This window comes from Prionailurus viverrinus, chromosome A2, assembly GCF_022837055.1.
Source record: "Prionailurus viverrinus isolate Anna chromosome A2, UM_Priviv_1.0, whole genome shotgun sequence".
Classification (NCBI taxonomy): domain Eukaryota; kingdom Metazoa; phylum Chordata; class Mammalia; order Carnivora; family Felidae; genus Prionailurus; species Prionailurus viverrinus.
Genome location: NC_062562.1, coordinates 84,807,469 through 84,831,258, shown reverse-complemented (window position 1 = coordinate 84,831,258; position 23,790 = coordinate 84,807,469). Strand labels below are relative to the sequence as shown.

General features: G+C 36.2%; 1 protein-coding gene across 2 annotated transcripts in view; it reads right to left on the bottom strand.

Annotated features, from left to right (window-relative positions):
- Nucleotides 1-1,711: 1,711 nt before the first annotated feature.
- The window catches only part of GNAI1 (G protein subunit alpha i1), an 85,878-nt gene continuing 63,799 nt past the window's right edge, over nt 1,712-23,790 (bottom strand). For both annotated transcript variants that reach the window (XM_047849923.1, XM_047849924.1), the window contains 5 exons: nt 21,405-21,562; nt 17,538-17,666; nt 11,247-11,376; nt 9,694-9,847; nt 1,712-3,777 (listed from right to left, as the gene is read on the bottom strand). In XM_047849923.1, coding sequence (XP_047705879.1) covers nt 3,587-3,777; nt 9,694-9,847; nt 11,247-11,376; nt 17,538-17,666; nt 21,405-21,562 — 762 coding nt within the window. In that variant the 3' untranslated portion in view covers nt 1,712-3,586. The remainder of the gene's footprint in view (nt 3,778-9,693; nt 9,848-11,246; nt 11,377-17,537; nt 17,667-21,404; nt 21,563-23,790) is intronic.

The following is a 23,790-nucleotide window of genomic DNA, read 5'->3' as shown; positions in this document are numbered from 1 at the left end:
GTTAAGGAGCTATGGTTTCTTCTAGGACTTATAGGGTTTCATGTCTTGTATTCAAGTCTTTAATCCACCTATTTTTTGTGGATGTTTTATAATAGTGGTCATTTCATTCTAGACCACATATGGCAGTCTAGTTCTCCCAACACCATTTATCATGGAATGTCCTTTCCTCATTGTATATTCTTGGTACCTTTGTTGTAAACCAGTGGACCATAAATGTGTATGTTTCTGAGCTCTCTAGTCTGTTACTCAGATGCATGTATCTATTTTTATGTCAATACCATACTATTTTAATTACTCTTTGTCATATAGTTTGGAATCAGGCATCATGATGCCTCCAGCTTTGCTCTGTCTTATGTATTTATAATCTAAAAGTGTTTAGATAAACTCAGATGGTTAAGAGTGGGGATAAACAACTTACACATTTTCTAGAAATAAGGTAGCATTCTCAAGAGTTCAACACACATGAAGTTGAAGTGATAGGTTTGACACCTTGATTTGGTCTTGGTCAAGTTAATTAACCTCTCTGAGCCTTTTCTGATCTTACAGATCCTTTGACATTCAGTAAGAACATACGCATTTTGAGACTTTTTCAATAAGTGATTGAATCTGAATGAATTTAATGAAGCATATAGAGTCCTTTAAACGGATACTGAAATGAAGGGAATTTTAGAAACCAGAACAGCTTTCATAAATTTAGGGGTGATAACTGGGACTATGACTGGTTCATTTTGGGTCACATGCCTAGTGATGAGAGACCAGGACTGGTCAGGTTTGATCCTATGCCAGGGAGGATTGGCAGCCCTACTGGAACCATGTAGTTCCCCAAAAAGCAGACTAAAGAGATGTGACAGGTGAATCTAAAAAAGGTAACACAAACAAAAGTCCTAATAAAAGTAACATTAGAAGATATAAATGAACACTTCCCATGTTCCATGGATTGTTTTAAGCATATCTCACACAGTATGTAGACAAATACTTGGAGGAAGGCCCAGGCTATGCACAAAGTACTTTTAGGATGTAGTGTAGAAGAGGAGTGGAGACATAATGAAGTGGGATCAGATAGTGGATGAGCTCTGAATAGGAGGCAAAGTTAAACTTGGCTTTATTGAAAAGTCAGAGCCAATGCCCTGATAACACAAGATAACACAATCAGGATAACTAGCCTGTATGAGAGAAAGGAAAAATGGGAAGTGGAGAATTTAATTAACAAGCCATTTCACACAGAAGTGAAGCAAAAACCTGCATTTGGTAGGTGGTAGTAGGAATGGAAAGGAAAAATAAAAACTGGCAAGGCATTGGAAGACTAGAGTTGTGAGCAAAATGGTGGCTCATCAGAGATGGAGATGAGGGCTAAAGAGAGTTATAAGTGGCTAAAAAGTTGCCTGTTGATGCACTGAAGAATGATGGTGCTGAGTGGTTACACTGGCAAAATTAGGGGGTAAGAACAGGTTTAATGAACTTGTAAGAACTGGGAGAATGATGATGAACGTGGTTTGGGACATATGGACTTAAGGGCAGGCAGTAAATTCTCAGAAGGGGATATCAACCAGGCAGTTCTAAATGTGGCACCATATCTCCTGAAGAAACTTGAGGCAGGAAAAACTCAAGTTTGTGGAGATGAAATTGCAAAAAGATAAAGAATAAATGGGCATTCCATAGACTGATACTTAGTAAATCCTAATGTAAAACATGTGTTTAGTCAACAGGTTTGTAAAATTTTAAAAATTTAAATTTATTAGGATTTATTAGTAACACAATTACACAGAATAAAGTTCAGGAATTCACCAATTATGGTCACCAAGATGTGCTTCTTTGTGGCTTTTTAAACAGTATTTCTCAGGATTCATATTTATTCATAGTATAGGTGAATTTCATACATAGCTTCACAATAAGGATGTTACAGGTCTTCCATCAGTAAAATTAATGAAAACATCTTTCATGAAAGGCACGTAAAGAATCTAAACTAACACATTTAAGAAACTGTGATAACTTTGAATTTCTTTACATCACAAAGAAGAAAAACAAATCCCCAAAATATAACAGATGAAAATGTAGTCTGTGGTTACCCACACCCACACACACTTCAAGAAATATACTTCAACAAAATGACAGCACGTAACTAAGAAACTACTTATCCACAAAGCTTATTGAAGGACCTTTTTCAAGATGAGTAAAACAACAGAAGTAGGGTAGGGAATGCTGTTCATTTTGTTGAAATGAAGTCACAGAGACACATCATGAATCATGAAAAGAAATGACTATCAAAGTCCAATATCTAGCTGATATGTAACACTTATTTGAGCATACATAAAATCACTGACTTTATTAAATACTATTACTCATTTTCTAAGTGTAATTGCCCATTTAATTGTCAGAAATAATAGCACAATTTAAAAAGAAATATTAACTCAAGCAAGTGGTGGAAATTTGAGTAAGAGAAAAAGTAATTTTAATATATAGTGTGATAGTTAAATTTGAAAGTAGTTACATATAGGAATCTAAAGCTTGCATTAGATCAGCAGCTGAATATTCAAAGATCTTTCTTGTTATCTTCCAAATAAGGAACTATCATGTATGCTAGGTACAAGGGATTTCCCAAAGGAAATACACAAATGAATGTCTCAAAATTCATTATGCTGACATATTTTTACCCACAAAATGCTCTCAATCCACCTAAACTTAGTTATAAATAAGAATGTAGTTATTTAAAGTGTATAAAAATTAATCTGGCATCACCTTTAAGGAAATGCATGAATACCATCCAAATATTAAAATTCAAAGTGAAAACAAACCAACTGAATAAAAATTAAGTGTTTATAGTAAGTCTGAGAGTATAGCCTCAAAAATCTGAAATTTCAGTTTTTCAAACCAAATCTAATGTAGAATTAGATCAGCATGCACTTTTAGAAGAAAAATTAAAATGCATACAATGTTTATATAACTGATCCAAAGGCAGGTATATTCATCCTCTTAAGAACATTTCAATAAAACACATTAAATTTAAAGAACAAATCATGTTATTAAAATAGTCTGTGCAATGTTTGTACAAATAACTTTGTTAAGATTACAAGTATACATATAATCAAGATAAGGGCTGCAATGTTTCCTAATATTAATTACTGTACTTAAAAATTTACAAGACATGAACATAAATAAAGCTGTTTAAAACTGGCAAACACGGTAATAGTCTGTCATTCAGTACAAAGTACTTAGTATTTCTGTTTATTACCAAAGCCATCACGCTAGAATAAGTTGCCACTCTTAAAGCCTAAAAGTAACGTGGAAAACAAAAGTTATAAATACATGTATACATACATTTGCATATTTACACATAGGCAGAAATCATCAATACACTAGAGTCGAGCATTAACACTGCCCTTAGTTTCCCACTGCAGGACCACCTCTCACATTTAAGAAAGGTCCTTCTTCTACTTTCAGTTAAAAAAACACAACAGAACAACTTTGGTCAGGTCCCAGATACATCTGCTGTATACTACATTGTGTTGCTGCAAGACTCTAATTTAGAGAGATCCACACAGAAGTACTCATTTGGTTTGAAAATGCATTTTACCATTAGCTGCAAAATTTAGAAGAGACCACAATCTTTTAGATTATTTTTTATGATGACATCTGTTACAGCATCAAAAACAAACTGCACATTCTTCGTATCTGTGGCACATGTGAAGTGGGTGTATATTTCCTTTGTGTCCTTTCTTTTATTGAGGTCTTCAAACTGACACTGAATATACGCAGCTGCCTCTTCATATGTGTTTGAGCCTGAGATGGGAGAAGGCAAGAAACATAAGGCGAAAAGTTAAAATGAGTACACATCTAAGCAAAAAGGACCTGAAAATATTGAAATCAATTCCATACATATAAAATATGTGGATTATGTCACTGTATTTTTCCTTTTAGAACAAGAGGAAGGCATTCCTCTAAATGAAAAATACCCAATGTTAATTACCTTTCAATGACTAAGTTACCCTTAAAAAAAAAAAAAAACCCACAACACACCAAAAGCATGGTCTTCTTGGCTCCCCAGGGTCTTTGTTCCTGCCCAATCCAAATGCCAGATCTTCCTTTTTCTTCCCTTTTATACTCGACATCCCAACACCAAACCAACTCCCTTCCCTGACGGTGGTATGCTATTTCATTTCCAGCCTAGTGGATGATCGAGAGATTACCTGGTTGAATGGTAATCGGTATTTTTTATTCCCTTTCCTCTATACACATTAATTAGCATTTGTCACTTTTCTTTATTCAAAAATTGTAGACGGGTCTACAATGTGGTTTACGGCCATGAGGTTAAAAACTTCTGAGTAAACACTCCAGAAATGGTCCATAGCTAATGATAATCACATGCACATGCAGCAATAGTTTCTAGGCAAGCCCTTGACAGACCTACCTACCTATGTTCATCATTAGACATATAAAGACTGTTAATAACAGAACTAACTTGTTAGGAAACAACCCAAAAGTTTTGGTATATCTATACAATGAGCTGCCATACAGGAATAAGAAAGGAGAATAAAAGGACTATTGCCACATACAACATGAATGTGTTCCATAAATATACTGTTGAACAAATGAAGCCAGACACAAGGAGAGTATATACTGTAGGACTCAACTGATGTTGGGAAAAAGAAGTTGGAAAACAATACAAATTATTCAAGAAGACTAAGTCATAATAACTCGGTGTGTCGAGGGTGGGGGCATTTGGTTAGACTGGGAGGCATGATGGAGTTTCTGGGAACCTGGAAATAATGCTGTCTCTTGATCTGAGTGCATATATCTGTGTTTTCCCTTTTTAAAATTTCAGTGAGCTTCACATTTATCCTACATGTGCACGTATGTATATATTTTATATGTGTACATACATGATACTTCAAAAACTGTTCCATTTAAAAAAAATTATTAGATCTCTCTCTTGCAGTAGTAACACAAAATTATTTGCTGGGCTTTCAAGGTCCTCTGTTACCCAGCCTGCTTCGTAAAGCTATTCTGAGATCCTGTGGTCCACACCTGTAGCTTACTCTGTGTCAGCAGAACTCTATGTTATATAACCAACTCCCACCTGGGACCCTGCTCACAGAACTCTACCAGCTGCTTCACCAGCTACTGCAAATGATGCTGCAATAAACACGCAGGTAGCACCTATCTTTTTTAAGTCAGTGTTTTCATTTTCTTTGGAGAAATTTCCTGAATAGAATTGCTGGATATTTCTAATTTTTTTGGAATCTCCTTACAGTTCTCACAGGGGCTGCACACCAAATTACATTTTCACCAACAGGGCAAGAGGGTTCCCTTTTCTCTATAACCTCACCACACTTGTTTTTTTGCCAGTACCTATTCTAATCGGTGAGGTGGTAGTTCACTGTGGTTTTGGTGTGCATTTCCCTGATGATTATAGAGATTCTGAGCACCTCTTCATGGACCTGCTGGCCATTGTAGGTCTTCTTTTGGAAAAATGGTTCTTCAGATCCTCAGCCCATTTTTTAGTGGATTGTGTTTTTGCTATTGAGTAGTAGGACTTCTTTATATATTTTCAATACTAACCCCTTATCAGATACATAATTTGCAAGTATCATCTTCCATTCCATAAGTTGCATTTTCATGTTGTTGGTTTTCTTGGCTGTGCAAAAAACTTTATAGTTGGATGTGGTACTACTTGTTTATTTTTGCTTTTGTTGTCTTCACTTTTGATGTCCGATCCAAAAAATCATCACCAAGACTAACATGAAGGAGCTACTGCTTATATTCTTTCAGCAGTTTTATGGTTTGAGGTCTTTGATCCATTTTAAGTTAATTGTTTGTATGGTTTAATATAGTGGTCCAGTTTTCCCAGAACAATTTATTGAAGAGACTATCTTTTCTTCATTGCATGTTCTTTGCTCATATGTTGTAATTTTTTGATCACATATGTCTAGGTTTATTTTCTGGGCTATTTCTCACATCTGTGTGTCTATTTTTGTGTCAGTGCCATAATGTTTTGATTACTATAGCTTTGCAACACAGCTGAAAATCAGGGACCCTGCTGTACCCAGCTCTGTTCTTTCTCAAGATTGCTTTGGCTATTCAGGTTCTTTTGTGGTTCCAAACAAATTTTAGGATTGTTTATGCTATTTCTGTGAAAAAGAATGCCACTAGCATTTTGAGAGGGATTGCACTGTATCTGTAGGTTGCTCTGGGGTAGTATGGTTATTTTAACAATATTTTTCTAATCCGTGAACATGAAATATCTTACCCTTACTTTTTCTTCTTCTATTTCACCAATGTCTTGGAATTTTCAGTGTAGAGATATTTTTTCTCCCCTTATTACATTTATTCCTAGTTATTTTTTTTCTTTTTGATGCAGTTGTAAATGGTATCGTTTTCTTAATTTCTTTCTGATCGTTCATCACTAGTGTATGGAAATGCAAAATATTTTTGCATATATACCGTATCCTGCCAATCTACTAAATGCATTGATTAGTTTAACAGTAGTTTAGTGGAGTCTTTATATATGTATACATATATAGAGATGTTGAATAATATGTATATATAATACTACAATCAAATAATACTATGTTGAATAAAAGTGGCAAGAAAGGGATTCCTTGTTTTATTTCTGATGGGTTTCCTTGTTTTGTTGAAGTATGATGTTAACTGTGACCTAATGGCCTTTCTGTTTTGAGGTACATCATTTTGAGTTTTTAGCATAAATGAATGTTGAGTTTTGTCAAGTGGTTTTTCTGTATCATTTGAGAGGATCAAGATTTTTATCTTTAACATTTGCAAATCAATATGATATATACCACTTTAACAAAATTGAACTACCCTTGTCTCCCTGGAATAAATCCCACTATATCACTGTGTATAATTCTTTTAAAATATTGTTGAATTTGGTTTGGTAACATTTTGTTGAGGATTTCTGAATTTAAGTTCACCAGGGGTACTGGCTTGTAATTTTCTTATGCCATCCTTGTCTAGTTTTGGTATTAGGGTAAAATGCTGTCCTCATAAAATGATTTTGGAAGTGTTCCTTTCTCTATTTTTCTTTTCCAAGAGCTTTAGAAGGACTGGTATTAATTATTCTGTAAATGCGGGTAGAATTCATCAGTAAAGCCATCTGGTCATGGACATATTTATTGAGAGGTTTTGATCATGGGGTAATTGGTCTGTTTAGATTTTCTGTTTCTTCATGATTCAGTCTTAGTAGGTTCTAAGTTTCTAGGAATTTTTCTACTTTTTCTAGGCTGACAAAATAAGTTTATATTTTAACTCTTTCAGGTGGCTAGCAGACAACCATATACTTTACAAATCAAAATTGAGTTTATTGGTACTCTGAAATTCTAAAGCAATAAACTGTGTCTTATTGACAGATGTTAATGCAACCTGTCAGTTAAAAATATGTTTTGAGAAAAAAGCTTCTTGAACAGAGTGCAGAGCTTAACTTGCTGTATATATTATGGGTAGCTAGACTGCAAAATGCCGAGAACTAAGATACATGAATAAACTCATGAGTGTATTTCTCAGTCTGATTTTAATTCTTAAGAATGGCAAGGATGTGGTGAGAAGGTAATAGGTATTTTCTAGATGTGATAGAACCGTCATGTATAAAGGCAAGTATGATCTGGTTCAAGAATGAAGAACTGGGAAGGATTGGTAATATAACTGAAAGGGAGATGGAGGAGATTTGAGAAAACAGTAACAGGAGTTTCGGGTGTTAAAAAACACGTATATGTTCAATAAGCAGCTGGAAACGCAAGCCTGAGGCTCTAGGGAGAAATTAGAGTTGACAATGGAATTCAACATGGTGACGAAAAACATGACCATGAAAGCAGGGAGCGCTAAAAGATTACAGGTTGCAGATGGAATGTGGTGAAATGCCAACATATTGATATTTTAACAGAAGAGGTGCAATAGGAGCAGGCAGAGGTGGAGATAAACCCACCTCTGCCTGCGCCTAGTTTAGAGGCTACACAGGCAGGAATTAAAAGTGGAGGTTGCAGCAAGAAGCAATGGAATCATGACTTAGAGCATGTAGTGAGGACTTTACATTCTAATCCTGATATTGGCATTGTGAAAAAATTATGCAATACTCTCTGTGTTCAAAGATTGTGAGATCACGGATTCTTAGTATCTTGACAACATAAGAAATATCCTTTCTTGGCTGATCTGAAATCCCTGTAGGTATGTGATATTTATGGATTCATTTGGGCAACTCTGGTAATATTAGAAAAAATGGCTACTTCATAATAGAAAATGACAAAAATAAACTGAAAGACAGATGAAAGTGAAGGCAAAACTGAGCCACCTTGACTCTGGATAACTTCAAACTCAGACAGGACTACACATAGTTTTATTCCTAATAAGCACTAAAATGTTTCTGAACAAGGTGACAGGATACAAGGACTTTCAAAAAGAACACGGAAGTTTAAAAATAAGCAACTGTGTGAAATTTTTTTGAATCAACGTATGGGAGTACACAAAATGACCTGTAATAATGAGTAGTGTGATTATATTTATCCAAGAATCTTCCCCTTCGGTTCTAATGAGAGTTTAACTCTGGCAGTCTGGTTGTTAACGGGCTGGGTGCAGGCGTGCCCATAGACTTGGGTTTGGATTTAGACTGTCCTTGAGCCCCAGTGTTCTCACCTGCATGAGTGGGATGTAAGAGCACTGAAATCATAGGGCCGTTTTATCTTAGGCCTGTGAAAAGGCAGTAAATACTCAGTGTACTATTAATATACTCAATACAAGACTACCTTTGTGTTTATAATGAAACAGATTCTTGAGATTTAAAAAAAAATAAAGGATGTGGTCAGGGCAACTTGTTTTCAATTAGCTAAATTAACCAGACTCTTCAGAATATTTGGGTTTAGATACCATATAAACCAGTGGTAGTCAAACTCTCTTTGAGGCACAGAATCTTTCTTCCTCATTACAATAAAATCTTACTCAGAAACCTAATATGTAAAACAGAGAAACAAAGTCACCCTGCTTTAATAAGAGAGATGCTGTGTGCATGGATAGGGGAGGGAGGGAAGTATCTTTAGTCCCTGTACCTACTTTTCAGTAGCAGCCCAGGAGGTGCTCTAAGGAGCTAAACTAAAACCAAGTTTTAGCTCAACTTCTGATTTTACAAATGGGGTACTGAGACCCAGATAAATTAACTGCCTTGTTCAAGATCAAAGAGCTAGTTATGGAAATGCCAGGACCGCATCTCAGGTCTCCTTTTCGAAGTTCAGGCCATTTTCCACAGCAGGCGAATTACAAGACCATTAACAGTCTCCTTACCAGTGTTGGGATTACTTGTCAAACTGTGTGACTCCCCTGAAAAATAAGTGGTTTGCGGATTCCTTCTTCATTTATAACCCTTACAACTACAGTTCATGTTCTTTAATAGTAACATGCAGCTTTTTTTGTGTGTAAGAGTACATCCGTCTTTGAGATTAGACCGTGAACACAGACTGGTCTTATTTACTGTGCATCACACATACCTGACAGAAGATCATCATAAAAAATTACCTAACAGCTTTTCCATTTGAATATGTTATTTCCAATAATCTTAGCTACACCTCAAGGAACTACTTGTACTTGAAAGCAGTTTAATAATTTTAATTAAAGGTGATCTACAACTGAAATCTTGCCTTAGGGGAACTTTAGTTAGAAATATATGACGTGACAAGTTATCTACAGAAAGTAAAATACCTGCGTATTCTGGATAGCATATAGTGAGAGGGCTCTTTTTGATTTTTTCTTCAAAGAGATCCTTCTTGTTTAGAAAAAGTATAATAGACGTATCTGTAAACCATTTGTTGTTACATATGCTGTCAAACAACTTCATGCTTTCATGCATTCGATTCTGTAAGAGGAAAGAATACAGTTTGTCACAACACGAAGGGTTTTGGAAGTATTACTTTTAAAAAATAGTGTTATCAGAAGAGAGAGCTCGGTCAGCTGAAAAATAATGTAGCACAGAAATACATTCCCGCCATTTAAGAACAAGTATTGATTGCAGGGGAGATGAATGTGTACACTACTCATCACTTTTTGCATTCAACACGTACTCGCACAGTGCCCACTATGTGTCACTGTACCTGGGAACACCCTGCTGCAGGACCCTGCAATCTAGAGACACCAAGTGTGAACATTCAAAAAGAGATCTCACTGTTACAAAGTTAATGGAAGCTTCTCCATTAAAAGATAAGTAAAGGTTTTTAAAAATTAATAAATTGAGCAATTAGCCCAACCCTCTAAATATAATGGTGTGTTAGGGTTTCCTGTTCTTCTAGTATATGTGGTATCAAAAGGACACTGACAGAAAGGAATATGTGATGGTGAACTGCACTATAATTGCACGTGCCTGATTTTAAAAATACAAAAGTGACATTTTGATCTCTTTTTCCCCAGTCTGTACTAAAGTTAACTTAGAATGACAGTGTTCTGAGGCGCCTGGGTGACTCAGCTGGTCAAGTGTCTGACTTCAGCTCAGGTCATGATCTCGCAGTGTGTGGGTTCAAGCCCTGCGTCGGGCTCTGGGATAATAGTTCAGGGCCTGGAGCCTGCTTCGGATTCTGTGTCTCCCTCTCTCTCTCTCAAAAATAAAGACTTAAAAAAATTTTTTTTAAATGACAACACTTTAGGAGCGCCTGAGTGGCTCAGTCAGTTGAGCATGTGAATCTTGATTTTGGCTCAGGTCTTGATCTTGCGGGTCATGAGTTTGAGTTCAGGCCCCGCAGAGCTTGCTTGGGATTCTCTCTTGCCCCCTCTCCCTCAAAAATAATAAACAAACATGTTAAGGATAAAAAATAAAATGACAGGACTTTAAATTTCTATATAAAAATATTTTCCCTAGATTAATGGTACATTGCAACACCTCTGAAAATTACACGACAATAGCAAAGTATAACATGGATTAAAGATTACAGAGCTAGCAGAAGTAACAAGTGAAGAAAAATGAGCCTTGGACTATTACAGCAGTTAACTTTACCTTTAGTCACTTCCTAGATAGCAGATACAGGAAATGCATAATTAAACATATCGGATTGAAGGGAGATTAACTCTCAGTCTTTTCTTATTCTTGGGGTCCCTCTGTGCTTCTTTAGCGTACTTCCCTTTCAGTATATACAAAGAAGAGCCAGAGGAAAGAGCCTGAACTTTCAAATAACTCATGCCATTAGCGAGAATTACTCAAGAATTATTCTCAGAAAAATCCTTGGCAGTATCTCCAGCCCTTCATCTCTCACAGTGGTTCTACTTGCCATTTCCTCATCTTCGGCTAGAACCAGGTCATAGTCACTCAGTGCCACACAGAAGATGATGGCGGTCACTCCTTCGAAGCAATGAATCCACTTCTTCCGCTCAGATCTCTGTCCTCCCACATCAAACATTCTATAAGAGAAAAAAGGAGTTGGACATCACCTTAAATGTTAGAAAGGGGTTCTAGAATATCATCAAAAAAGCTCCAAATTGCAGGGGGAATGTGGGATGGGAGGGAAGAAAAGGACATTACACGGGAGGAAAATGATGTCACAAATTGGTTTTTGCAAAGGGAAAAAAAAGTCTGGTTTTTAAAATTTTTGATTGAAAACAAAGCTCAAAATACCCTCAAAAAACAACACATTCATTAGCATATGAGAACACTTAGATCAGAACATGAAAGCAGATACAAATGAGTGGACTGCACTATGAGTAAACACTGAGAAGTCACAGGAAGCAACTAGGGAACGCAGAGATTAGAGTAAATTCAATTTGCCAGAGTCACAGAACATTACAGGCAGAGGACATGGTCCCTTCTTCCCACCACAAAATGTTTTGTTTCTTTCAGAGGCTAAAAGTAGGACTCCGACATAAAGGGGAAACCTCATTTCCAGGTAAGAAAATGCTGAGTGAGCAAGTGACACTTAGCTGGGGCCAACAGGTGGCCTAAATTAAAAAGCAAAGCCAAGGTATAGGAACAAAAATAAGAAATAGGAGACAAATGGGTTTCCTTACTGAATAGTCTTAAAAGAGGAAAAAACCCAATTTTTATACAATGTTTAACTGCAGACTATTGTAGCCTGGTGTACAAGGTAGTAACACAAGCAGCATACAGAAAATGATCTGTTCATTTTTTTCTTATAAGAATGTATGAAGTTAAGCCAAAGTTGAATGCACATAGATTGTTATGCAACCTAGAAATAACCACTTATATAATGGAAACACTATGCAAACTGGTGCATTTTAAAAGGCTCCATTCATCTAGATGGTGCACTAATTAAAATAGTCCCTATTTAATTCTCAGGCAAAAAGAATTTCCCTGCAGAATAGTATTGGCCTATAAAGCAAATCGGAGTACATCAACTAATACTGTTACTTTTTTCATTATTTCAATGCCGTTCATTCTATTGGGTTAGCTAGTGATTTGTTCCTTAAGTATGATATATAACAAAATGATTCTACCACACAGTAAATTAAAATGGGTTTAACACACAAAAAGGAGAGCTGGTAATAAAGATTAAATAAGAACAAAATAAAAGAAATTAAAATGATTACCCATTTGTTAACAAAGAATTTGAAAATAACCTTACCAAAAAGGCTTTATTTACTTTAGGTAACTTCTCTGATCCAATGTTACATGTATCTTGACCACTCAATATAAAATAACAAGCAAACCCTTTCCATCCCATCAGACATTTTCCTTCTGTGATGGTTGGTTTTGTGTGTCAATTTGGCTAGGCCATCATACGCAGTTATTTAGTCAAACACTAACCTAGGTGCTTCTGTGAAGGTATTTTACTGCTGTGCTTAACATCTAAAATCAGTCGTCTCTCAGCAAAGAGTATCCCTGGTAAGGGGAGAGACCTTATCCTATCAGTTGGAGGGCCTTAAGAACAAAAACTGAGGTTTCCCCCAAGGAAAAGAAATTCTACCTCAAGACTGAAACATCAGTTCCTGTCCGAGCCTGCTGTCCTGCCCTACAAACTTGACACTTGCCAGGCCCCGTGGTCACGTAAGTCAATTCCTTGAAATGGACAACCCTGACGTTAGTGCTCAGAGTGGGGTGCTGCTGTAACCAACACCTAAAATGGGGGAAGTGGTTATGGAATTGGATACTATGTAGAGACTGCAACAACCTTGAGTTACTACACAATAAAAGCCCAGATTGTTTTGAAAAGATGGCTGGTTCGAAACAGACATCTAAGGTAATAATTCTGGAGATGCTCGGGAGTGAAAGGATGGCAGAAAAGCTTCGATCTTAGAGGATATACATATATCATTCATGAACATGATGTTAGATTTTTTGATGAGGTTCCAGAAGGAAATGAGAAATGTGTTACTGGACACTGGAGCAAAGGCAATTCTTGTTGTAAAGTCGCAAAAACTAGGGCTGGCTGTTAAGAAATTAACTTGAATGTTGGCTGAGGAAATTTCCAAGCAAAATGTGCAGGGTATGGCTTTGGTTCACCTTGTGGCTATAGTAAAATATAAAAGGAAAGAGAAACTGAGGCAGGAACCAGGGAAGAAGCCCATGCGTCAAAGGCCAAGGAACACCAAGGATTTCCAACCACTACAAGAAGCAGGAGGAGGCAAGAGAGGATTCTTCCCAAGAGCCTTCAGAAGCACAGTTGTGCAGACATGTTGATTTTAAACTTCTAGCCCCCAGAATTATGAAAGAATATATTTCTGTTGTTTTATGCCACCGAGCTTGTGGTAATTTGTTATAGCAGCCATAGGAAAGTAATATATCCCCCCTACCTTGTTTTATTCTTCGTTATAGTGATTATCACCTCCTGAACATCTGAACATTTATCTCCCTTCCCCCAACAATGTAAAGACAAAGACTTTGTCATACTTCACAAATATTTGTTGAATGAATGCATGAACTATGTCTACAGAATATTTTAAAACACCTTCAAGCAATAATAGACTAGCTTTACTACGTTAAAGATCCACGTCTTGCGAGGCACCTAGGTGGTTCAGTCAGCTACGCTTCTGACTTCGGCTCAAGTCATGATTGCATGGTTCATGGATTCAAACTCCATGTCGGGCTCTGTGCTGACAGCTCAGAGCCTGGAGCCTGCTTTGGATTCTGTGTCTCCCTCTCTCTCTCTCTGCCCCTCCCCAACTCATGATCTGTCTCTATCTCTGTTTCTCTCAAAAATAAACAAACATTAAAAAAAAAAGAAAGATCTAGGTCTTCCAGTTATGCTATGGGAATGTTACATATAAAAAGGCTTTTTAACTTATAATCAATTAATTTACAGAAGAAATCTCCTAAATTTATTCAGTTTAGAAATGAATAAACTGATACTTCTCAAACTTCAGTATAAATCAGACTCACCAGGTGCATAAAGTTGATTCTGCTGGTCCGGGGACCATACTTTGAGAATCACTAGTCTAATTCATTAGCCAAGGAACAAAAATGACTAAAATCTAATGTAACAAATGACTGTACATAAGGCATTATTCCTTTTTCACACATACTTTAGAATTATCTTCAAATTCTGAAGTTTTTAAAAAGTCATCAAAAACAAAAATATGTTCTCCTTCATATGAACAGATGAAACTTTTTTCTAGCATCAAATAGGAAGTGGATTTGATTTTTCTCAGGTTTCTTTTAGGGAGAGAGGGGAAAGTACAAGGGGATATTGAAGATCATGATATGTTTTTTTTAATTTTTTTTAATGTTTGTTTATTTTTGAAGGAGAGACAGACAGAATGTGAGCGGGGAAGGGCAGAAAGAGAGGGAGACACAGAATCCTAGGCAGCATTCAGGCTCTGAGCTGTCAGCACAGAGCCCGATGTGGGGCTCAAACTCACAAACCATGAGATCATGATCTGAGCTGAAGTCAGATGCTTAACCGACTGAGCCACCCACGCATCCCCCCCACTTTTTTTTTTTAAGAAAGAGTGCAAGCCAGGGAGAGGGGCAGAGGGAAAGGGAAAATCTTAAGCAAGTTCCACTCCCAGCACAGAGCCCAAAGCAGGGCTCAATCCCATAATCCTGAGACCATGACCTGAGCAGAAATGAAGAGTTGGACACTTCATCAACTGAGCTACCCAGGTACCCCCAAGAAGATCCTGAGATGTTCTGGCATTCTCAGACTGTCATCTGATAGCACAGTGATCAACAAAGTGCTGACCGTATGTGCACGTCAACCCTGTAAATACACTCCAAAACCCACTTTACATTTATAGTACTATATGAAAGTAACATAAATTTGTCTTATAATTTTATAATAGAAGGGATGCTTTAATTCTGTATTTGGCAAAAATATTACAGTAAAATTGCTGATTCCTTAAAAGCAATATAGTAGTCCACAGAGACACTTTCCACAAACGCTCACAGAGGTGATAAATATATTCTAAAATTATTGTGCTTTATTGCCTCATTTTGAATTTAATTCCAATCATACCAAAATTAAATGAAACTGAAATTTTACATCAGCCATTCATTAAAATGAGACAATGAATTATAATACAAAGCACACAAAATTCAAGAGTTTCCTGTAGAATTATTCTAAGTATATTTCTGCCCTCATTCTTCTGAGACTCAACATATAAAAAGCAAAGTTGGAACCATATGTTTACAATGATAGTAATTTAACAGAACCCAAATCCAAAATAAGACAAAGTTTATCTGAAGTTCCTGACAAACCTATGTTTAAGGCAGCAAGTGAAAACAGTAATGAAACACATCCTGTGAAATTCTACCTCACCCAAGGAGACTAAAGATAAAGGGACTTCCTGGGGGTATCATGGTGAGAGAGAATTTACAGAATCTCAGCACTTGCTTGAGGATGAAATGACAACTTCGAGAAATTGAGGGTAGAATGAAGAGCATGGTCAGGAAAGCGAATGTTTACGATTAATCTAACCAACACTGAAAGTGAATTTTGTACAGATTCCATCAAGTGCCACATGACAGACTGCACATTTAGCACTGTGCCTTCCCACTGACAGAGCTCTTCCCTCTACAACGTTCCCCTGAGAGGCAATCACCCCATTTATGTTTATACCTCCAACAGTGGGCCAGAGTGTAATACCTTCTGGTAAGACTATTAACCAATTGTCCTCTTTACCTAATAGGGAAACTTAATTCAAGTATTCTTACTTGCTAACCCCCAACTCCATGCATTTTCTCCTCAAACTACATTTGTTAGAACAAAGCCATTATCTGAACATAATGATTTAAGTTTGCTTTTAAAATATGGTCTTTAAAACAAAGTAAACAAAAAAAAAATCTGAATCTAAGGTAAAAAAAAAAAAGAAAAACAAAACAACAAACCTTTGGAGCCTCATTCTGACACTGAGCTTCCTTATTTTATAACTTTAAGATAAATATGACAATAGTTCTCAGATCAGACATATCAGACTATTTAAATATTCATGTTTTACTATTCCTGACTTTGGTCATTTAATATCCTAAAAGTAGTAAACAGATGAAAAGAAAGTAAATGATTTTGATAAGAGCTATTGCCAGCAAGGAAAAAAGTCCAGTGACCACTTCAACAGAACTTTACCAAGTATTAAAGTACAAAGTTACATGGTCAGATAGACTAATTATGATCTGTAATTCTCTTTAAAAAAGGCAGGGCGATGTTTGGATTTGGGTTTTTTCTTTTTGGAGGGAAGCTGCCATGGAAAATTAAAATTCAATTTTAGTTTGCTGGAAAACTCAATTATATGAACCACTGAATGTAGAATAAATCAGTGACAAGCGGTAATAAAAAAAATGTATTTAAGATATTCAGGGAAGGAGTCAGAAGTACAGTTGCATATAGGTAACTACTTTCCACAACTTATTTATAAGGAAGCTCACCAATATATTTGTTTTTTTATCTTTGACTACAAATCTTTTTTAGATGCTCTCAGAAATCCTGCTTTATTATTACTATTTCAGAGCACTAGAGTTAACTGAAGCAAAGTCCAAGTGGTTTTTTCATGCTTTAAAAAAGAGGAACACAGGTCTGTAAATCTGAATGTAATGTTTCACTGAGAGTCCCTGGGTCTGGTCTGTCACGACCCGAGTGGACTGGACAAAGTGAGCATTTCCAATGGCTCCAAGTCTGTGCTTCTCTACTCAAACCTCAGTAAGTCAATATTCATTACATTCTACATTAAACGAACATTTTTCAACCTAAAAAAGTACACACGTTTGCATGAATAAGAATTTTCATGAAAACTTTTAAAAAGGTACCCTTCACTTTTAGTATTTCCATAAATAAGCATTTATTCAATCAGTAATTTTTTGTGAAGAATGTAGGACAACACTTTATAATATCAGAGCAATATTTTCTATTCAGAAATAAAAGTCAAAAACTATTTAAATCACTTTGAAAAATCTAGGCAAAAGAGATTTCATGGCCATTTTTTCTCAAATAAAAATACAAATATTCCTTCTAAGAATGTTTGTTACCCTCTTTTACCCAAAAATGCTTTGTCCAATAACCTAAGAAAAGTTTTCTTTTGTAATTTTTAGCTCAGTTTTTAAATACTTTTACCACTTTTTTACTAAACAACGTGTTTTATATCTAAATTTGTAAATTATATGCTTTGCAGCTACTCACTTAAAATGAAGATCTTTGAAAGTAAAATGGGTTTCAACAATTCCTGTAGTTTTCACTCTAGTTCTGAGAACATCTTGTTGAGTTGGAATGTAGTTTGGTTGTGCTATTCTGTCCAAGTCATTCAAATAGCTGAAAAAATAAACAAGACAATAAGCTAATCATTAATACAGCCATTAAAGATCTCCTCAATCAAGGAGTAAAACATTTTGATGCATGCAATATTCAAATTACTGGAAATCGTTACATTTCTCGGTAATAAAACAATTGAAGTTTATATGTTCTATTAACTCCCACTGAAATGAAAACGTTTATATAAGTCTCCAGCCACAAAGCTCTTTTAACACTTTTCAAGTGTTGTGTTCTTTGTTTCCTAAGGACACTAGTCATTCTCCTTGTTGGAAACAAAACAGAGTAACAACTTCTTAAAAACCACACAAAACCAACTGTACACTACAAGTTTGTTTCTTAAAATTCTTTACTACACATTTTTTATATAGCACTGTGTTTATTTTCTAGACATTACTCTTGAGGATTCTGAGAATCTTACACTTTTAAGAAACTAATGAGTAACCTCTAGTCGAAGGCTGAATTCAATACTGTTCCTTTTCAACCAGCCTTAAGTTACACATAGGAAAACAGCACACATGCTCTTTTACTCTGCGTTTTACTGGCTCTCTAAATCAATATTCGTATTTTACTTCTCACTGATTTTAGTCACCCACCCGTTCAAAACTCTCTGCCAATGATGCCAAATACGTTGTGCTATTCAAATGTGGCGGTGTCATACCACGAAATTCTTCTGTGTAAATCATCTCATGCCATTTTATATAGTAAATAATGTTGTAGAATGTCCAAATAGAGAGAGATTAATGTGAACCTCGGTGGTTAAGGAAGCATTCATGGGTGGTGAGGGGTTTAAACAGAAATCTGAATGATGAGACAGAAAAAAAAGAGAATGCCATCCACATGAGGAGAATCAGTAAAACGGTATGGAGACAGGAACAGTCACATCTCGTTTCTCAGAAAGCAAGGCCCCTAGGAAGGGTGATGCAGAAATTCAAGAGAAGTCTGGACTTAAGGTCAGCTGATCGTGGGGACCATCCCTACAGTGTCTTCTAATAGCTGAGAGTAATCAGTCAATGACGATTTAGAAGATACATCTATGTTTATTACAGAGAGGCACTAACTACTGCAATGTTAATTGAGGTTATCCTCTGAAACTGTTCCTTAGCCATTTACAACAGGTCTTGCGAACAAAAGGAGCTTAATAAATATTTGATTTGTAGACATGGAGGTCAAAAGCTATCCAAACACTGAGTAATCAAAAATGTTTTAAAGACAGTTAAGTATATGTATGTGATACTAGAATACAACGAGAGAGGACACCTTGAGTTATCTGTATTATTTGCTGAACTTAAAAGAATCTTATTATCTTACTGCACTGGTAATAATCCCCCAGTACTTATCTGTGTTTTTAATTCCACATATATAACGTTATGTATTATTGTAAGAAAATCTAACTTAATAAACAGGCCATGGCAAGATTTTACTCACTGTCCCTTTTAAGTAGTGTTACTCTCACTTAAAATGGGCTTTGATTACTCAGATCCATTTCTTTGCTTAAAACTGCTTCAGAATTGCCTCTAAAGATAACGCACATTTATATTTCAACGTGACAAATAAGAAAAACCGGCACAATTAAAAACTCCAATTGTTTTAAATGATCACAAATTTAAAGTAAACTGGTGCTTGGACAGTCGTAATGGGCAACTTGGCAGACCCTCCCGCCCCCATCAAAAACTCAGAAATCAAGATGCACTGTAACCACTGTGGAGGAGAAAATTTCTGTGACTTCCTTCATTCTTGGAAAATGGCTCCATTATTGCCATCTTAAGGTCAGAACGACTAGTAATGAACTACTGGGGAGACAAAATGGCTTATTCTTCTCAGTGCACTGTACACAGGAGACAAGCCGTGGCCATTAGACTGCAGGGGTCCAGGAAGTACCACCATATGCGGAAACACACTTCAGTCGATTGTCCCCGAGAAGCACCCCTTTACTACTGAAAAAGCTCCCCTTGGTGGGCTCGGCTCAGAGCACTCTTCTCAACATGGCAGGGATTCCCATTTAGATCTTTCTGCAGGTGCTCGTGGTGCTAAAGCAAATAATATGGTGTAAGAGTTATGTTCTGTAAATAATTTTTTTTCTAATTTCTCTTCTACCTTCTGTAAAGTATGGTTTGTTAGTTCATTCATTACTAAACAAAGGCACAGTGAATGACAATTATGTGTCAGGCAATGAAGAAAGAACATACGGTAAAAGCAGACCTTACTGAATTTACAGTGTAGTGGCAGAGGCAGGAAGTAAATAATTTCAACAAAAATACAAATCAAATTACTTCAAAGTAAATGTAAATCTGTGAGCGTTCTGAAAAAAAAAATTTGGTACTGTAAGTATATAAAACAGGGAGGCAAAGACCTAATCAGTGAGTCAAACTCACTGAGAACAAAGATAACACCAGTGGAACTACATATTCAGTAACATGTGACTTATACGTGTATAAAATACGTACATATTAACATGTATGGTGTATAGAGTGGCAAAGCACTAAAAACACAGACCAGAAAATAGAGCATGACAAAAATGGGCATGGGTTCCACAAAAATGTCGATTCTTTACTCATCTGCACTAAACTACTCATGTGACACATACTGAGTACTCTGATGTGTAACCAATGACATGCGACGTGGTAATCAGGAAGAGCCATACCCAGTTTGTTTTTCACTGTGAAGTATGTGTATTTACTTAGATCTTACTAATACCCATCATATTCTTATTCTCACTTGTGTCCCTAAAAGCCAATAGCTCTTTCAAGAAAATGGAACAACTTTGGGAAGCAAAATGAGTGCAGAGCACATGTCTGAAGACTAATCAAGGCCATTCATACCTTACATTTCTGCTGAGTATGTGTGTCAAATAATGGAAACAAATACTTTATTTTTTTGTTATCTAGATCACCAAGCAGAAAGCTCCCTGACCAGGTTTTATCACAACTTGCTTTATGAACTGTCTGTGGCCACCATCCAAAAAAATCAGGGAAGATTTTTCTTACAAAATACTGATGTCTAGTGCAACAGGGAACATACAGTTGATAATTTTCACGTGTAGAGCTACAGAAGATATCTTGGGATCACCATATACTCCTTCACCATACACACAAAGTGCCTGTCACTGGATGAGTAACTCTTCTCAGGCATTATTAGTATAATGAAAAGAAGACAATCAGGGTTGCCTGGGTGACTCAGTCATTTAACTTTCTGACTCTTGGTTTCAGCTCAGGTCATCATCTCACAATTTCGTTGAGTTTGAGCCCCGTGTCTGGCTCCACACTGACAATGAGGAGCCTACGTGGGATTCTCTGTCTCCCTTTCTCTCTGCCCCTCCCCCACTCATGCCGTCTTTGTCTCTCTAAAAATAAATAAATAAAATTTAAAAATAATAAAAAGAACACAATAAATTACCCTCCCCTTGGGCTAGTCCCAGGAAAGCTAGAGATACACCCAAATTCAGAGTGAACTTTGTGAAGTTCCAATTACTTTCTTGGAAATTCACTGGAAAAAGTCCATTCTGCATGTTTCAATTAGAGTTACATAAGCATGAGTCTCTTGAGACACTTCTGAAGGCAGAGAAAATAACTGCAATGCTATCTACACACAAAAAATAAAGTTTTCAAATACTGTCATCCTGAATATCCTGAGTTTTACAAGAATGTGTCAGCCAATTCTGCAATAGCATTGACTTGGAGGTATATTTGACTTCCAAGTAATTATTCATGATAGTTTAGTTCTGAAGTTACGATTACTTACTATGCTGCGGAATCATTAAGCTGGTACTCTCGGGATCTGTTGAAACAGGCCTGTACACCACTATCTTTCCACAATCTCTTTATAACTCCGGCAAGTTCTGCAGTCATAAAGCCTTCTTCAGCGGCTCCAGCAAGCACAAACAGTTGGCGGGCATCATCCTGAACATTCAAAGGCCATTTTTTTTTTTTTAAGTAAAGAGAGACACATTACAGGTTAAAAGTACAAAGGGAGGCATTGCAGATTATAAGAAAAGTGCAACAGTGAACTTCCTTTGTTTTTCACTGGGGTCAGAACTTAATTCTCTATAGCACCACTTAAAAAACTGGCTTAACTAAAAGAGTGTAATCTTCAATCATGAGTCTATGTTTTATAATATCAGTAACAGCTATCAAGGCACTAGGAAAACTGGAAGAATGACAGACTACACTTACAACTCAAGAGGGGATCCATTAAGTGACTATTCACGATCTCTCACAGTTTTTTGTGCACTGATAATGATCAGTTTTGAAAACAGAGAAATAATATATGTGTCACCCCTCCCTCCCAAAATGTTTCTAAGAAACACACTAACACCATTAAAGATTATTTTAAGATAGAATCTAATTAAATATTAGCTTTCTGATCTTCTTTATACAAGGAACAGATTTAATTCAGAGAAGGGAGAAATCAATGTGGAATAGGCAGTTTCACATAGAACTATTTTCTCAGACTTTCAGGAGACCTTATATATATATATTAAATCAATGGGCGAGGGGTGGGGGGCAGGTGTTTGCTCACGCAGGCATAGAAAAACACAAAATAAACACAGCTATGAAGTAGAAATACAATGCATACTGAAGACAGCATGCAAAATATTTTAAGTGAAGGAATGCTGTGTATAAAGTTAATTAAATTTTCCTTATGTTTTGAGGCTACAAATATTTAGTATTATGATCCACAGGTAATCAACCACACTAGTTTAGTGCTGTCCAAAGGAAATACAACATGAGACACTGATGTACTTCTAAATTTTCTAATAGCCATATTTGTAAAAGCAAAAGAAAGGTGAAATTAATATAATAAGATGTTTTGTTTAACCTCTACCTAAGATAACATTTCTACATGAAATCAAAATAAAATTATTGGGATATTTCACATTTTTATACATATTATTGTTCAGAATCTGACATTTATTTTTACAGACAGCATATCTCAATTCAGATGAGACATTTCTAATACTCAATAACCGTATGTAGGTGGGGGCTACACTGCTGGATAACAGCAAAAGAGTATAAAACTGGATTAACTATAGTTTTCAGGTAAGAACATAGTTAATCTAAAAATAGGGGAGATAAGAAATTGCTATCTTCATAGAGATTCTCTGTAGCCTAAGACTTACAGCTTTACATTAAGTCAGTGGACAATCCCTAGTTTTTCTAAACAAGGGGCATTTCCCCAAAGTACAGCAGTAAATGTTTATGAAGTGATGACACACATTATAAGGTATACAGTAGAGAAGCCATTTGGTGACACAGGACAGCAAACGTATTAGCTGACAGTAAAATTCATTCTGCTGCCAATTTGTGAACCTTTTTTTTTTTTCCAGATAGAACCCATACTGAAAAATAATTAAGTATCTCAGCATGGGAACATATTATTCAAGCATATGTTTCCCTTTTTAGTAAATCACAAGAGAAATGCAGGCAAGCAAGTAACACATGTACAATAACCTTAATAAAACCCAATATAACATGGTTTCAAGTTCATTCTTAGCACCATTTACCTAATTACAGTAAACATTCAGTTTTCCAAATAACTGTCTATATATGAGAAATTTCTAAATTTGGTCATTGTTATTAAACAACATCACACAGAATTTTCTCCATCCATTTCAGAAAAGCACTTTTCACTTAAGTAGTTTTTAATGAGCTTTCATTATGATATATTTATTCAATTTCATTAAAATTTCTTGACAGAAAACACTAATGCCTTCTGGTATGGGTCTTAAGATCACATTCTCTTCAAACTGTCTAGGAAGAAGCCTGAAGAAAAAGACATGAGAAACTTTGGAAGTGTACTTATAAACTGTACTGTTACATTCAAAAATGTCTCTTCTTCACAAAATGTAAAATAGCCTCTTTTCCTTGAAAAACTAATTAGAATATTCACTACCATGTCATTAGGAGGACATTCAGAGGTCTATCAATTAGACCTTCTGGTAATAAATTTAAACTTATTTAAATTTATTCTTGGGGTGCCTGGGTGGCGCAGTCGGTTAAGCGTCCGACTTCAGCCAGGTCACGATCTCGCGGTCCGTGAGTTCGAGCCCTGCGTCGGGCTCTGGGCTGATGGCTCAGAGCCTGGAGCCTGTTTCCGATTCTGTGTCTCCCTCTCTCTCTGCCCCTCC